Source organism: Morone saxatilis, unplaced genomic scaffold (genome assembly GCF_004916995.1).
Source record: "Morone saxatilis isolate NCDOM2014 unplaced genomic scaffold, NCSU_SB_2.0 Contig23, whole genome shotgun sequence".
NCBI lineage: Eukaryota > Metazoa > Chordata > Actinopteri > Moronidae > Morone > Morone saxatilis.
In genome coordinates this window covers 3370832-3388423 of record NW_023339796.1, presented here as the reverse complement: position 1 = coordinate 3388423, position 17592 = coordinate 3370832, and the positions used below count along the sequence as shown (strand labels likewise).

General features: G+C 41.1%; 1 protein-coding gene across 1 annotated transcript in view; it reads right to left on the bottom strand.

The window, feature by feature from the left end:
• LOC118334221 (neuropilin-1a-like) overlaps positions 1-17592 on the bottom strand; it is a 76762-nt gene that overhangs the window by 40807 nt on the left and 18363 nt on the right. Inside the window, exons 3-4 of the mRNA XM_035670058.1 lie at positions 12593-12774; positions 3663-3890 (exon numbers count right to left, since the gene is read on the bottom strand). Of these exons, the coding sequence (XP_035525951.1) occupies positions 3663-3890; positions 12593-12774 (410 nt within the window). The remainder of the gene's footprint in view (positions 1-3662; positions 3891-12592; positions 12775-17592) is intronic.

Here is a 17592-nt window from a genome sequence, read left to right as displayed (position 1 = left end):
AAAAGAGATTCTGAGCTCCAAATGTAACATGAGAGGCACAAACTGGGGCTAACATCTTCCCTTACATGCAGCACACAGCGACAGACTGTCTCATGTCTTTAACACTGTGAGTGCTGACGTCGCTGGCTGCCCACAGTTTGCTGGCCATTTCATCCTGTTCTTATCTGTGAGAAACAATGCCAGGTTTGTGGAGCCTCCTGTTTCGTAGAGATACTGTATCTGCAGCCTCTTGAGGACCCGAGGGGGGAACGTTCAGACCAGAATGAAGTCATAAATGTTACAGAAATTATACTTTTCCTTCAGCTTGGAGGCAAAATAACCCCCCCAAAAAACAACACAAGGCAATCGCATTGGAATGCTGAGCTTTGTTAATCTGGTGGATTATGTTTATCAGTTACAGTTTAAAGCAGGTAGTCAATAATCTGTGACGGATTACAGGTTGAACTATTACAGCCTTATCTGAGGTAGTGTGAAATGGTGAGGCTGTCTCTGCTGTCGATGCAATCAGCTATAAAATGGAAAAATCCTTCAAGCAAAATGGCTGCATTTACATTTATTTAAGAAATGGCCATATCTGAAGTAAACAGCAAGCAGAAGAAGATTCAATTCCAGCATTTCAACATCATAAACAAACAGTAGCTTTCTGCAAGTTCTTTATCAACCTTGAAAACAGCTTTTTGACAAAAAAAAATCTTATTACTAGGTCCACTGACTTGGTGTTTCCAGAGCTTTAAGCCCTATCTCGTAACCTTCACCATAAGCAAACTCTATCTGTTCCTTACGGCATAAAAAAACAAAAACACAAACCTTGTGATAAGAATGCCCTGAAAGATGTTCTGAAGGAGTAAAAAAATCTCCATTTAGGACATTTGTAAGGCTCATTGTTTTCCATGTTATGATTTTTTTAGAGCAAATCTGTAAAAAATGAATTCTAATTAAATTAAAATGATACCATAAAATTATTAGATTATTTTCTAAAGAATAAATACAAACATAATAAGCCCTACATGCTTGTTTGTCTGATTAAATCCCACCAGTATCATTTCCTTTGGAAGAAAAGCTCTCAAACACAAAAACAAAAAAACCCAACAGTGCATGATGGGAATGTTTGGAGTTCGTGTTAACATTGCGAATGCGTTTGATGGGATGAAAAACTACATCCTGGTCTTCACCCTGCTGCAGAGATGCTTTGTTATCTGCACTGACACACATGTTCACTCAGCAAACACAGGAATACAGGGCTGTATAGCATCACACACACACACATACACACACACACACACACACACACACACACACACCTGAATGCACACACACACACACACACACACACACCTGAATGCACAGACACACACACACACACACAGATCATTTGAAAGGAAAAGCCCTGGCGTGTTATGTATGCTGGCACGGCTTTAAAGTGTATGTCACTGTCTGTATACCTGTGCCAGTCTTTGTGTCCCTCGTGCTCCCATGCCAGTCTCCTCCCTGGCAATAATCAGGCAAAGCTTTGGGCACAGCAGCGAGTATTGTGGGCATCCTGGCAGCGTGCTCAGGCCTGTCCAAGGTATGTAGCTCTCACCATTATCTGCACACTGTACGGCTAATTAGACAACAATGGAAGCTGAGAAACGCTGTCCAAACAAGGGGACGGAGTGTGAACAGAGGGTAGAGCAGGATGCGTCTCCGTCATTCATGTTCATGAGAGCTGATTCCCTGAATGTGGCTGGTGAGGGAACAATGAGCAAGCTGTGAAGGAGGCTCTTTCAGTACATCCAGCCTCTGTGTGTGCACAGGAGGATGAGTTTGAAGTAAAAGACTGAAATTAACTGAGTTACAGCTGAGAAATGAATGACTATTAGCTACTGTAAGCTTCTGCATGTTAAAGGAATAGTTTGACATTTTAGGGACTCTAGTGAGCTTTAAAGGCGCTAATAGTTGATTTTTCTTTAACCTATGGACAGAGCCTGGATAGCTGTTTCCCTCTAAGCTAACTGGTTGCTGGCTTAATATTTATCGTCCGGAAAAGGTGGTATTGATCTTATCATCTAAGTCTTCGCAAGACAGCAAGTAAACATAATTCCCAAAATGTGTAACCAGTGAGTGCTGAGATCTTGGAAGGTCAATATGTGTGTTTTTTTCTCAAGCTCAAGGTGGAAACTGCTGAAAAATAAATAATCTTCTGGGAGACAGTGTGGATCGCCTGTTAAACTTCAACAAGTAACCAATGAGTAGCAAGAGACTGTCTTTAGTATTTGATGTATTTTAGTTTGGGCTTCAAGTTTAAGAGATTTAAAAGGGGCCGTTGTGAGTTTTGCTACCACTATAGTTTCTCTTACAGGCGTGGAAAGCGAGCAATATTCATTGGTTCCAATCTGCAACTTCACCGCTAGATGCCACTGAATCCTACACACTGGTCCTTTAAAGCCATTCCTGTATTTTCAGAAACCTTTTAAACTATTTTTATATTTAGTTAAAGGTCTAAGAGAACCTATTTTTTTCAAACTCTGAGATGTACAAATGTGACAGAAACATGTGCTGTCAAGAGTAAAAATCCCCTCTATCCCCTTTAAATTGACTTCCAGAGTCAGTGACGAACTCAACAAATCAGAGCTTAATGTGAACAGAGTGGGCCCCTTGTATATCCAGCCAATCAGGACAAAGAGATACAGTATTATCCTCCTGTGCCAAATTCCTTAAACAGCCTGTAAATCCTTTTGTAAATGAGAAAATGTGCCAATAAAAACAAGAATTACGAAGACGCCGGGCTCTTAAATGAAGTGATAAAATGTCCTCGAAAGAACAAACTGCAACCTGTTTACGGATTTATCCCGCTGTTGCTGAAATATGCAGAAAAAGTTGTCTCCCAAATATAAAACAAGTGAAAACACACCTCCCTCCCCTCTTTCCCTAACTCCCCTCCTTCAGCCCACATCTTCCTTGTGTCTTTATCAATCTATTTTTCGCCTCTGCTTTCTCCTTTTCCCTCCATCGCTCAATCTGAACCGGTTCCACCTGCAGGGAAGCCATCCATCCTTTGTTCTCCTCCCTCCTCCTCCCCTTCACCTCCACATGTCTCTGTCTGCATCTCTGTCTGTTTTCTGTCAACATCTGCAGGGGGAAGCCGTCCCCAGCCCTTCTCATCCTTCTCTCTGCTGCTTCACAGCTCCGCATATTTATCCTCTGCATCTGCATCGCATTTTCCCCGTTCTTATCCTCCACCTGTGGCGAAGCAATTCAAGCATTCCTTCACCTTCATTTTTTTTTCTGTCTGACATTCTCCCTTTTTTTATCTCACTGCTCTATCTTGGCAGTGCATACATTTTATAGCTTATTTTGTATTTCTTCAGCTATAAGAATGTGTTTGAGTCAGAAGCTGAACACCCCTTTTGCACTTTTTTATAGCGTGTTTTCACCTGGTTTTGTGTTGTTTCACCTCTGCCATAAGAATCTGTTTCTTAGACAGGGTCTTGAGCAAAAAAAGGCATTGAAAGTGCAAAAAACATATACTAGAAATTGAAATTTTGCAGCCGAAAAAGTATGTTTTTGTGTTTTTTTCAGTGTAGTCAGTTGAGGAAATGGGTTTCCCATGATCAAAATTTCCTTTAATGCTTCACTAGAAATATTTTCTTTACCCAGCCTGAGCCAAACCCTCTCCTCACCTGCGGGGAAGCCGTCCCAGATCTCCAGCCAGTCGTATCGGCAGAGGGCGCCCGGCGGCGGCGTGGTGTCAGGCTCCATGTCAAAGCTGTCAAACTCCACCACGATCTCAGTCATCTTGGGGGCGAATATCATGAAGGTGCAGTCCAGGTTGTTGGGGTACTTCTCGGGGAAGCCCGGCGTCTTGATGACGCCTCTGGGAGCCGTAAAGTTCCTGGAACATTCTGGACCTGCAAGGAGAGAAGATAGTGATTAAAGTGTCAAGACTTGTTTGGACGGAGTGACTAATTCTCGCTCGGACAGAGGTGTGAACCCTCAGGGGTCGGGGGTCACAAGGTGTTCACACATCACTTTAAATATCACTTGCGCTCTTTTACTGGTACAACAATAAAAAAAAGGTATTTCCAGCAAACATTTCAACTGCAAGTGCCAGCTAATACTGTTTACTATTATGTATCTTATATTTTTGACCTTTTTTGTTTTTCCTGCTGCAAAAATAAGCACAGACATTTTGGAAATGCAGTTTCTTCTGTTTTTGACCTTTCTGGTTGTCTAAAACTTTGGCAGCTGGAAACACTTTTACAGCTGTGACTTCACTGGAACAAAGATTTACTTTAACTGAGTCTTAAAACTAGATTTTACTCCCGAACAATGGGGGGATTCACCAAACAATCTCTCAGTAAGAGAGAAGAAAATCCCTTTTTATTAATGACAATATCACATGACAGTAACACGAAATAAGAAAAACCACCACCGGTTCCAGATAAAGTGACCAAATTGCCAGATTTGGAAAAAAGTGAAATGAGCCCGATTCAATCTTTAAGACGCAGTAACAGATTCAAACATAAGCTTTGTTTTACTGACAAAACTCATGTCATCTCCATCCAATCAGACCAACTGGCCCCCTCCCCTGCCGGAGCCGTCTGTGTCTGTGTTGTGACTGGGGGTGGGGAGGTATTGACGGTCCCAGACACTGAGAGGCTGTTTACGGAGACTGATCATGGTCGACAAACAACAACAACAACAACAACAACACACAGATACGCTCATAGACAGACAAATACAACCCTATTAGCTCATTAGACACATCCAAATGCACACACACGCTACCCTACATAATCATTCAACCACGACCGCATAATTTGTATTCAGAGAGAAGTCAAATATCAGCGCCGTTCTGTGCTCGTCGATGCTCCTTTATCATCCATAAGACCAATTTTTTCTCTAAGGTATTTTAATGAGGCTCTCTTGCTTTGATTTGTTCTTGTAGCTCTTTGATTGGTATTTTTTCCTACTACAACATTTATAATCTATCCTATAAGAATCTATTTAAAATCCTATATGAGCTTTACTTGTTTACTTACACAAAAGAAAATCCCCGCAAATATTGTCTGCTGTTATTCAACGATGATGTTTCACTTCTCACACTTTCATTCATGCCTTTGCACGTAACACCTTCAAGTGATAAAATCGTCAGCTGTGTTGTGTTTACCTATCTCCTTTTTTTATATTCATCTCACCATTTTTGTGCAGTCACTGCGTGATGCTGTTGTGCTGGATTATGAACAAGGCATTGTAAATTCCTGTAAAATCCTTTGTTGAGTGGGTAAAGACTTTAATTTTGATGGGGCTTTGTTTCTGCCAGCTTGGCTCTGGAGTTTTCCTCAGAAGGTACACATATTCTTTGCTCTTATTTTCAGTGCATTCGCGATGTGACCAGGTGTATTGTGTATGTGAACTAATGTATTTCCCCTTGCTGCAGTGGACGCCCTACGGCCCTCTCAGAGACCCCCGCTGGTTTAACGGACCACAGTTTGAAAACCACTGTTTTAGAGCAACGTTTCTATTTATTTCCATGCAACACAGGAGGAGAGTTTGTTGACGCATGTATGTGCCAAGGTACTGCTGAGACGATGTTGGACTGGACTTGGACTGCTCATGATAACAGGCACAGGGAGCATTATGCAAGAGAGAGAGACCCTGTAAAGCTTCATTTCACTACAACTGCAGTTGCAGATGGTGGTGGCTGTTGAAAGACACTTCAAGGAAGTGTGATCCATCTCTTCTATACAACATGGAACAGCCTTTGTGTTCATTCAACACACCCCATAATCAGAGTTGAGAAAATCTATCTATGTAATGACGTCATACCAAATACTAAATGTATGATATTCATGGTTTTTGCATTAATATGAATGGCCAGGATAATTTAGAGCCTATTTAATAGTTATTTTACACAATTTTAAAAAATTTTTTAGTGGATAAAACACTAAAAAACAAGACAATACTTCTTTCCTGCCATAAATACCAGTTTTCACATGTACATTTCTGTGTCATTATAAGTTTAAACATTTTTATGTACTGGTTATGTCAGATTTTAGAGGGTGCTGCTGCCCCCCCAGCACCCCTATTCACAGCGCCCATGCTCATATAATTCCTCATAAGCATCACATGCTCCTATAGACTGTAGGCTAATGACATAAAGCCTTCTGAAAAATCCACTACGCAGTAACAACAGGTGACATGAATGTCTCCTGATAAAAAGTACAAACAGAGCAGCGGCGAACGCGGCAGCTGTTATGCCATTGTTGTTTTTTTGTACACAAGCTGTTTCCTCCACAGTCAAATCCACAGTGTCGATACCGCTCATGAAAAATCTCGCCGTCGGTTCGCATCAGTCAACCGGCGGCTGCCAGTTCACACCTCTCTTGTCATAAAGTGACACGGGGTTGCAAAGACGGTGACTGATCTCTGTGGGAGGAAGACCGGACGAGGGTCAATCATCTCTGGGAGGCATTTGTGTAGTGTGTGTGTGTGTGTAGGTGTGTGTGTGTGTGTGTATTTGGGGTTCTTATGTTGCCAGGTCAGATGTGACCTGCATGTTATCTGAGCATGCTCGTAAACACGAATCCACACACACAGAGACACACACTCCAGTGGACCCCTTGCCTTGTTGACACAGGTGGTGTCATTAAAAGGGCGACATGATGAACGATGTGGAAGGGATGAGGCAAGCTTCGATCCTGCTCAGCTGGCACTCTTTCCACCGTGTGTGTGTGTGTGCATGTGTGTGTGTTAAATGTGCAGATGGGTTGAGTAGATCTTTGCTTTGAGAGAAATCTGTGCTGCTGCATATCTGTCAAGGTCAGAAATGAATGTGATTTCAGGGTAAAAATATCCTTGAAAGTTCATATAATGCCTTGAATTAAAGAACTAATAACACACATATTTTTTTGTTGCTATCATGCATTAATGCAAGAGTTGAACCTCATGGGCCACTGTCGGCTCGGAGCCCATCACCAGCTGATTCTTTTCAGAGTGCTGTGGACGAGAGCAACAAAGTGCCTTTTGATCCGAAGACGAGCGAGTACACATCTAAGAAATGGAATATATTTCTGACTTCCTACAAACCGCTGTATCAACAAAAGATGAAACAAACTAGAACGCATTCAGAGGCAGCATCATTCAAACAAGGGAAAAAAAATCAACAAAAAAGGTCAAAAACGTTATGAAATCCTGAATCCAGGCCTAAAACAGACAATCTGTTCCCTGGCCTGTGGCTGAACTGTCCTCCAAATTTTCATTTTATCTGTAACAAGGCTGCCAATGAAGCCAAAAAGGTCACATTCTCTCAGTTAAAATGTCTCAAAAAGACCAAAGTGAGCCAAAAACCCAACACTGTTGCCATATGTAACAGTGTTTACATATTTTGATATTGTTTGTTGTTCAGAGGTTGCATACATTGTGTGTTCAAGCATATTGTGTTATGTCACTAACACGAGCGCGTACTTCCCTTAAACAGTACGGTACATTGCTCTCATCTCTCATTGGCTCATTCTTTGTCCATCCATCTTTCTTCCTCTCTTTCATCTTTTTATCAACGACCCTTCAATCAACCGTGGCTCACCCCTTCCCCCCCCCACACCGCCGTCGACTAAACCGCTGAGACATGTGTTTCTGGTTTGAAAACCTGCAATAAAACGAGAGAGTTGGGGCAAATATAGTTCCAGGACGCTGAGGAAAGCTCACTCGGCTATCATTTATAAATGATATGTATTCTGTGGTCAGCAGAGGGTGGAGTTACGGTTATGGTTATGAGAGGCGGATGTGCAGGAGCTTTACAGCCCAGCGCTCATTAGACAGAGATTTACCCACTTTTGCTGAGCACTATCTTTAAGGTCAAACAGAGCTTGTCATCTGTAGGAGGGTTACGGCTTTTTGTGGTGGTGTTTTGTGGTTTTTGCAGCGTAATGACAGACAAGGAAGAGAAAGTCAGACAAAAGGGAGGAGAGGTAAAGAGAACGACAGATATAGAGACAGAAAGGTTTGTAGACTCATATAATTCTCAATATATTTAATGATTTAACTTGTCATGTTATATTTTCTGTAAACTTTCTCTCCCTGCTCCCCCTAACCCCGCGCGAAAGCAGCTTCAAAGAACTCTGAATAGCCTTCAATTCTAATCGAATATACTTGTCTTGCTTAAAAATAGATACATGTAATGATATTGACTCTAAAACCAGATTAACCCTTAAACAAAATCTTTAAATCCGAAACTCCTCTGGTTAATTATATTCGCTCAATTCCCAGAAATACAGAGGATATAACGTTACCAATGACAGCTATGACTGGTCATGCTTACAAGAAACCGTTGTTGGCGGTTGGTAGGAAGAGGAACAACTTCAAAACACTTTGCCTGACCAACTGTCCACCCGGGACTTCTCCCGCACTGGTTAAACAACATGCTTCTTCTGCCTTTGGTACTAAGGGAGGACAGTCATTTATTGTACAAGAAACAAAAAATTGAGTCATTTTTTTAGCGTCTGAACCAAACAACCAATGCTGTCGTGTTTCCGGTGGAAACCCTGAACCTATAAAGTAGCTTCATGAGTGTCAGAAAAAGAATTTCAACAGGAAACTGAGATTAATATTGTGTATTGTATATTTTTTGGTGCCAGACAAAGTCACATAATGTTGTTCCATTTCCATGTTATATCAGCACTTGGTAATATTCCAGTGCATGGTAAAATAACTACAATACACACTTTATTCATACAAGAAAACAGTGAACTGGGAGTCAGAGTAGTAGACAAACATCCTAATTAAGATTCATTATGTTTAGAGCCAGTTCATTATACATGCATTATGTAAAATATGTGTCAATTATATGTATTATGTATAATTTTAACTTTTTCGCTATTTGTCTGATTGCTTTTTGTTTCATCATTGGTCACTTTTTAATTCTTCTTTTTTGGGATGTATTTGAATCCTGTAGGCCTGTGGGTTTCTTAAAACCTCACCATCACTTTACTTTGATCATAAATGAAGTGTTTTGAGGTTATATGTGTGCAGAATTGCTTAAAAATCATATATAAAAAACGTCTGATATCTAAAATTGAGTATTTTCACACTTCAAGGCTTACTATTTGATGCACTATTAGATGCAAACAACTGTTCTGAGATCAAAGAACAAAAACAGAGAGAGTGATTTAGTACCACAGAGACAAAGAGGGAGGTCTCAATAGAGTATAAAGCCTGTTTGTAACCAGAGCAGCGGCTCCATTTAGCAGCGAGTTTCAATATGCTGTTCTGACTGTAATGGATTTTAAATGTGGTGAGGAAGAAGGCAGCGACATGGCAGGGGGATTACCTGAGTGAGTACAAGTGCTGTTTTTAACTTGTTAGAGGGTAGAGGACCCATATTGAGGCCAACACACACACACACTCCCCCACACACATGCTGTCCTAGTTTTCCAAGCCCCTCTTCTATGCCAGAGCATCCATCTCATCTGCAGGTCACCCCTGTTGCCTCCAAGGACAAACAGCCCATTAGCTAAATGAGCCTGGGGTCCCGTGCACCTGTCTGCTGCACGCACACATTACACACACACACACACACACACAAACACACACACACACATACACACATCAAACAAAGAAAACCAGATCTACACTGACTATACTGAATCACAAAGACAGACAGATATAGGCACATAGTAACACAAGATAAACAAACTGCATCAAAAAGATACACACAGAGATAAAAAAGGTAGATCAAGTCACATTCACACACACAACACACACACACACACACACACAGATCCCATCTTCCTGCAGCTGAACAGTAGCCGGTAGTGAGGAGACAGAAGCCAGACGTTCTTAGCAACAACAACAGGAAAACTGTTGCCCTGACAAACACAAGTAGGGACAGCAGCAGCGGCAGCAATGCGCAGAGACGCACAGATGTGTCATCCGTGCCTCGTGCGTACCCTGCAGGTTCACACCAGCAGACCAGACAACATGAGAGAATCAAACTGGCTTGTTGTATTCATCCACTGACTGCATAAATAGAAAATAGTCACAGCAGTGGTCAGGTTAGAGCAGATTTGAATTTTCTAAATCAAATCTCAGGTCAAACCATAAGGTCAGTGTAGTAACTGTAGTGGAGCTTTTGATTATATCACATTATCCTCATCAGCACAGTTAAAGCGGAGGTTCAAAGTTAATTATCCATCAAGTAAAAAACAAGACTCCAAGCTCCACAACAGCTATTAAATGGACCTTGTGGTGAAACTGCTCTTTTGAAAATTTAAATGTACTTAAACCCTAAAACAGTCTTTTTAGACTTCGAAATCATGTAAGGAGCTAGTTAATTTTGGTTTTTAGATATATTTTTGGCTAATTAACACTAGAGGAAGTGGAACTGAACAAAGTGACCCTTTAAATTCCATTTACCTACATAAATGGATGGTTTATCCTTGTTCTATTTAATTTTCATCACCATCACAGGTGTCTATTTCATAAAAACAGATAAAAAAGTTACTGAAAGTAACTGGCATGCTGACCCAGACTGCAGCACCAGTTTAATCAATGCATCAGCGATCAAAGCTCAAATGGAAATCATCACACATCTATTATGGAAACTATATCTGTACGAAATCCCACCAGGAAAATGTTCCGGACCAACGTTCCTTCTGAGATAATGCTCTGCTGACCTACTTTTAAAGATTTATTACACTGACTTTCTAATAACATCCTGTCATTCATCGGTCACAGCTCCACTTTGCACTCTGAAATTAAAGTCGATACAAGCAGAATTGAAAGGGTGTATCTGAATTAGGGCTGTACTTTGTAGCTTTGAGAGAACAGACTGCAGTGCAGAGCCTGGAGGAGCTCCGCTGTGAAAAGGGCCCCCGACTCTGCTCATATTACTTCCTTACTCCTCATTCAAGTACAAAAAAAGCACCTGCCTATCCATTTTTCATAATACAATACAGTTCTTTTCAAACGGAAGTCCACCTGGGGATTGTTATTTCTGGACCCTGTAATTCCGTGAATGGTGATTGCTCTCAGGGGTGCAAACAAAAAAAAAAAAGAGAAGATGAGAGATCTCACGTAAACGCATGTTCCCTCTTTATCTGATTTATCTCCAGTCCCCGTTGGTGGAAACTGAAGTGGTCACAGGAGACTCGCCGTTTGGCAGCTACTCAAGTGGACCCAAGGGGGAAGAGCAAATACAAATGTAGGACATGGGAGCAAGGTTCCTTCCTTGACGGGCCCTGTTTATGTAGGTCTATCCTGCTAGCATCCTGCCCCAGCTGGGACTCACTGTCCCTCCAATGGAATTCTGGGTCTTTGAGTTCATTTGACTAGCAGAGGTCAGTGTACCAGAGGGTTAACCTCAGGCTGTTTGGACAACCTTGGACAAGACTGTGGACATATATTAATATTCTCTGAAACGGTATTTTAGGATGCTGGTTACTGTTTGACCAACAATCCAATAAAAAAAAATGCTTTTGTTGTGTGTAATTTAAAGAATAATTCAGATTTGATTTTATTATATTTTACAACTTTGGTCTTATTGTCTCATTTCTATTGCTTATCATAACACTGGGATCTGGAAACAGGACAAAATCAAGGATGCAAGAAACGAGCAGTCAGATGATCAGACGGGTTATAAATGAGCCAATTAGCTAGATTATCTAAAAACACTTTATTTGAGAAAAAACTGACAGTGAGTGCGCCCAAAAAGTCAGTAATCCCTAATTGCACAGTTATGTTAAAGATCCCCTCCAGACATGTATTAAGACTATTGTCATACAGGTTATCATTTGTTATTTTTGATTGGCTGTCACGCTTGTGAGGGAGGGTTTTAGCTAATATGAGCTGGCCTGAGGGCAGAGGAGAAAGAAATGGAGAGAAGAGATATGGATGCTAGAGAGTGGTGTGCTGCAGATGAACGTACATAGAAAACTTTTATTGAGACCGTGATGAGAATTAATGATCAACCTCATCCCTGAAGTAGTTTTAGTTTCTGTCTCTTTGTTAACCTAACTGAACTGAAGCCAACATCGAGCTCCACGTACGGCTGTTCGAGCTGACCTCGCGGTCCAGGCTAGCATCCTTTTCTTGAGTTATGATATGTTATGACGCTGGTATAGTTAAAAGGCCCAGTGGTAATTCAATTTGACAGTTTTTCTTAATTTTCTCTTCCATGTAAGTTAGGCTAACCTTGATTGTTTGTTTCCAACCTGTATGACCATCTCAGATGTCTTTTTACCTTACCTTTACGTATACGTAAGAAAGATGCCAACACTCAGTGAATAAAAACAGGTTGTATGGCACCAGATTTCCCTTTAAGCCACAGAGGAAATATGTAAAATGTAATCATTGCTGATTATTTTTCATTATGTGTATAGCGAGGTGATCCATGAGATCGATCCAAAAGCTACATAACAAACCTGTGGAAACCTGGCTAAACTACAATTGAATTTAAATCGGCTGTTTTCCATCAGGCGATTTATCACATTCAGCGGAGTGTGTAGAAAACAGCAGGCTCTATTGGCTTTTAGCTGAAGCTGCTGTCCAATACAAGCAGCTACAACAAGGACGTTACAATGGTTATATCATGAAACAGCAGACCAGTACACACCTGTCTTGAAGACCTCGTAGCGAACAGAGAACCCCGCCCCGTGTGTTTCATAGTCAGAGACGAACTTGATGAGGAGCTGGCTGCCGCTGGAGATGATAGGCGACGGTGCAATCTTCCCGCAAAACTTCCCCAACATGGGTGAAAGCTCGTCCCCGCCGTTGTAAACCTCCACGTAGTCATACCTGTAGGAGGAGAGAGGAGGTTTACGCTGCTGCAAATAGGTGCAATACATATCTTTAGATGGATATGAGCGCATGATTGATTTTTACATTAACCTGTCCCAGTGGATTACTGGGCTGCAGTGTTTTATGCCTCTTTGCTTGAATGCACACAGCTTCTGAGCAAATGCATGATTAATTATTGTGTCTGAGCTTAATTTATCTGTCTAAAACCTCATTTAGGCTATGCAAAGTTGATTAGTTATTCCATGATTAGTGGTGATGCAATTTAAAGAGGCCTTCCACTGATTTGACATGAGAAAGACTAATCCCTACAAATGTCCAACAGAAAGCTGGTGTTATAGACTGCAGGCATGGCGAGGCGTTGTTTGTTTAAAGCCCTGATGAAGACCTACAGTGGTCAAAACATGTTGGCTTTTTTAATCATTTAGCAATTACAGTAAAGGCTTTTTAATATATTCCTTCCACGTTGCTATTTTTGGGAATGCCTGGATTGCCTTTTTGTTGATCCTGGAGGCACAGAGCGTCTAATGAAAGACACAAACTAGCTGCTTTATGGGAAGTGTAGGATCAGACATTTTGGAGCTTGACCCATAGAAAATCGAAGTTAGGATATCATAGCTGCTGCTGCGTTAATATCGACCGTTCTTTTCTTGCAGGTCTCTCAACTTTATGTAAATACAGAGCAAAATTTCATTTCCTAACATGAACATGTACTGTGAACACTTTTAAATAACTGTTTCTATCTTTTCTTGAATGTCATTTCTGTACACTTTGTGCTAGTGAAGCACACTGTGAAACCACAACAAAGGATGCATATCTGTGTTTCTCAAACATGTTTTTGCTGACTCTGAGTACTTCCTCATTTTGACTATATTGAGGCGTTTCCCCAAATGCCAATCTGGTCAGCTGATCTGCTTTGTTTGCAATGTTTTGTCTTCTTGTCCTTATTGCTACTGCTGCTGTGGGACCATGCTGTAAATCATGACTCAATTGAATGACGGAAGATTTCCATGTTGCAGCAGCAAATTTGAGCCTTTCACAGTGAAGAAAATACAGCAGCTGTAATAGTGAATTATTCAATGTATGTTGGGTGCTCGTCTGCCTTCCTTTACACGGTGAAAAGATCAATGTTTATAGATCTACAGACTACAGTGTAGTCACAGATAATTTGTGAGGCACCATCACGTAAGGTACATTAAATTTAAAAGAAGATATGTAGGAACATGTGAGCATGCACATTCAGAGAAAATCCTATTTTTCCCACAAGTAAGATATCTGACCAGATATTTAGCTCCATATATCCACTGGGCTACATCTGAAGTTAAAAAAGTCCTTGTGTACATGTTTTTGCTGTTCTCAATGACAAGAAAACAACAGCTCTGTCTCAAGTATGTGTGGGGAAAGAAGAAAAAAGACATCAGATTTCGGAAAGGATTGGACAGAAGCTGCTGAGAGAGAGAGAGAGAGAGAGAGAGAGAGAGAGGCAGCGACAGAAATATGAACACATGGCAGTGTGAAACACTGGGAGGTTCTGAGGATCCCACTGAGCGCACTGAGAGACTTCATCAGTCTCCGCTGTCTGCATGGACCTCCCACCACCGCTGCAGCACCTCATCCTTTACCAGCCCCTCTGTCCACCCACTGTCCGCTTCGCAACATCTCAAGTGTGTTTAAGTGTGTACTCTGGAAGTGCACGCTGTTTGTATGTGACCTCTCTAAAAACATTGTGTGTGTGTGTGTGTGCTGTATTTATGTTCTGCAAAGTATCCACATTAATCTAAGTGCGGATATAAGTGGGCAAGTAACTCCAAAGTGTGTGTTTGTATCTATGTGAGTGTGTGTGTGCAGACTCCCTCTGTGATGCACTGTAGCTGACTGAATCACAGAGCCTGTAGAGGATTCACGTCTTATACGTGCGTGAGAAAGCGTGCTGAGATGCAAGGTGAGTCCATGACTAAATTGCTGATTATACAAGGACAAGGCCGGGCCTTGAGAGTATAAAGCCTGATAAACTGTTGTGTTGCAGATTGTCTCTCAGTTCTAAGTTTGACTCCTCCCAAACCATTTTAGCTCGTGACCCTTCAGAGCCTAGCAATGCCTACTCGTGCAGATCTAGGAGTTGTGAGCAGTTCAACCGTCAAAGTGCACATACAGTTATTTCTAGCAGCTATAGACAGAGTTTGATGATATGAAAGGTTTTTAAGGTATCTGGCCTCAATAGACCAAAATGCAATACACAAAACATTCTGTCCCACCATTTGGTTTTCTGAAGTAGAGCACACTTTGTGCTGCTATCACTATCATGCAGTCGAACTACACAAAATAATCCACAGATAAGTGGTTCAACAAAGCTGAATTTACTCTCAAGTATCAGCCGACATGGCAGGCAGAGGGACATTTCCATAAACTTCAATAATAAAGATCTGTGTTTTATCCACAGAAAAGAAGAATAAGGTGCAATAAAATGTAGATGTAGCAGAAGTACATTTCAACCTTTTATCATAAAATTATTCTAGCAAGTGAAAATCACATACTGATGATAATTGGGTTTATACAGTCACCCCTGACATAGTCATAAACTTATCTTGTAATGATAATTGCAGTTACATGCTGATTTCTATAACATCAGTGTTGTCTGGACTTCTCAAACGGAAAAATAATCAAAAATCAGACCCACTTCTGCGTAACCTCTACTTCTCTACTTTACTTTCCCTGGAAACTTCAGAGTATGTTCAGGATTTTTCACACCAGGTCGATCATATCAGAAATGTGAAAAGACTCCGAACAGATAATCTGTGCTGACCATCAGACCTGACCCAGACTCAGATGTACCCTCTGGCCATGAGGATGGGAAGACAGTCAGCTTGTCTCAGACTCGAGGAATTCGGCTGTTGACTGCTGATTTTCCTCATGGCTAACAACATTAGGATGCAGACAGAAAGCTTGTTAGGTGGTGGTTTTCAAAGAGTCTCTTCATGGGTTTTGACGTGGGAAAGTTGATTTTTCCATTCAAATCTCTTACAGACATCTTGATTTAAAGATTTAGGTCTGGATTTGTGAATGATGGACAAATGGAGGACAGCTACACAGACAATATGGTCTCGAAAAATATATAACATAATAATAAATATATATTTCTAAAGATAATTTCTTTATTTTTCTTTTATTACAATGAAAAGAAATGTGGCATAAAGAAAGGGGACATGCAATGTAGGTCCCCCGCCTGAATCGAACCAGCGACAATGCTGTTATATGATATTCGTCTTAGACCACTAAAGACCGCAATCCCTGAATAGGCATAATTTTAAACAAAACAAAGCTTTTTAATTTTCACCAGAAACAAGCAAATAGATGTTTCCCTCAACAAGAGACCTGATCAAATATGGTAGAATCATCTACCACAATCATACAGGAGAAGTTGCAGGTAGCAAACTGACAACAATTAACACTGCATAAACAATCAATACAAATTCATAATTCAACACCACCAGCAGCAAAAGCAGCAGCATGGAGCTCTGACTCTCTCTATACATCCTGGTGTAACATACTGCCAGTCATTTGTTTAACTAACGTCTACTTGCGTATGACTGCTGCAACTACATCCTCTGAAAAGCTGAATATCTAATTTGATCAATAAACAATGGTAACATTTCCACACTGTCAAACATACAGTAATTCTCAGGCCCTAGTCTGGTCATACACATATTATGTATCAGCCATGCTGACAGCTGAGGGCTCAACAATGGTTTTCATGTTTAAATCGAGGAATTTGAGCCGGAGGTGTACAAAATCTGTTCTTTCTCCGACTTTTTGTTTCTCTCTGTCTTTCAGTCTTATTCTCTATGTGTTCACAGAGAGCTTTACACGCCCTGTGAGGAATGGACTTAAGTGTTCACTTGTAAAGTCTTAGTGCCGACGGTGATGTTTAGGTGATGGCGTTTTTATTCATAGCATCAAACTTGCACCTCACTCCCCCTCCTCTCCTATCGCTGCCTTGTCTTACGGAGACTCATAAAATAAGAGCCATAGGGAGAGAGAGAGAGAGAGATGGGAAAGTTTGTGTGGATGAATGTGTGTCTCTCTGCATGCAGATGGCTACACTCAGTCACTCAGTCACTCCAGCCAGTCCTGGAGGCAGTCGGTGTTTACCGAGACAGGTCGTTTAATGAAGTGGGTCTGTCTCCTCACACTCTAGTTAAAGAGAGTCTTTCAGTCTGCAGCCCTGCAGCCTCCTCGCCATCTAACACACATCACTCATTAACCGCACTGGCTACTCATGCCCTCCAAATGCAGCTGTCCGTAGCAAATGCCTTGCTCGAGGGCAAAACAATCGCTACCCCATCTGCAGGCCCAACAGCAGATGTTTAATTTCACATTTTATGCTATTAAGTGGTACTTCTACCCACAGTGATGTACAGAACAGTAGGTTCAAGTGAACTAGATGTCAAGCTTAATGAGCAACCAGTAGCAGGAGGTTCAAGGAAAGGTCAGGAGATGTACATGTTTAATGCTGCATCTTGAAGACATGTTGGTTAAACTAGGAATCTGGAAGAATTTAAGAAAGAGAAAGAAAAATGTGCAGCTTTGTACTGGTAACTGATATAAAAAAGGGAGGAAATCAATTTATTTAATCCATGCAACCTTTTAAATATGCTGGTTTTACAGAGAAAAATCACCCTGAGAAACAATCTTGCCCTGGGTTTTCCCTCTCAGGCTATATGCCATAATCCATTGGTGGGACTTGTTATGGCTGACAGAAATCTCCACATACTCAGGGCTGAAAAAGTGACCACTTATCCAGGTTTTTAAGGTGAACAA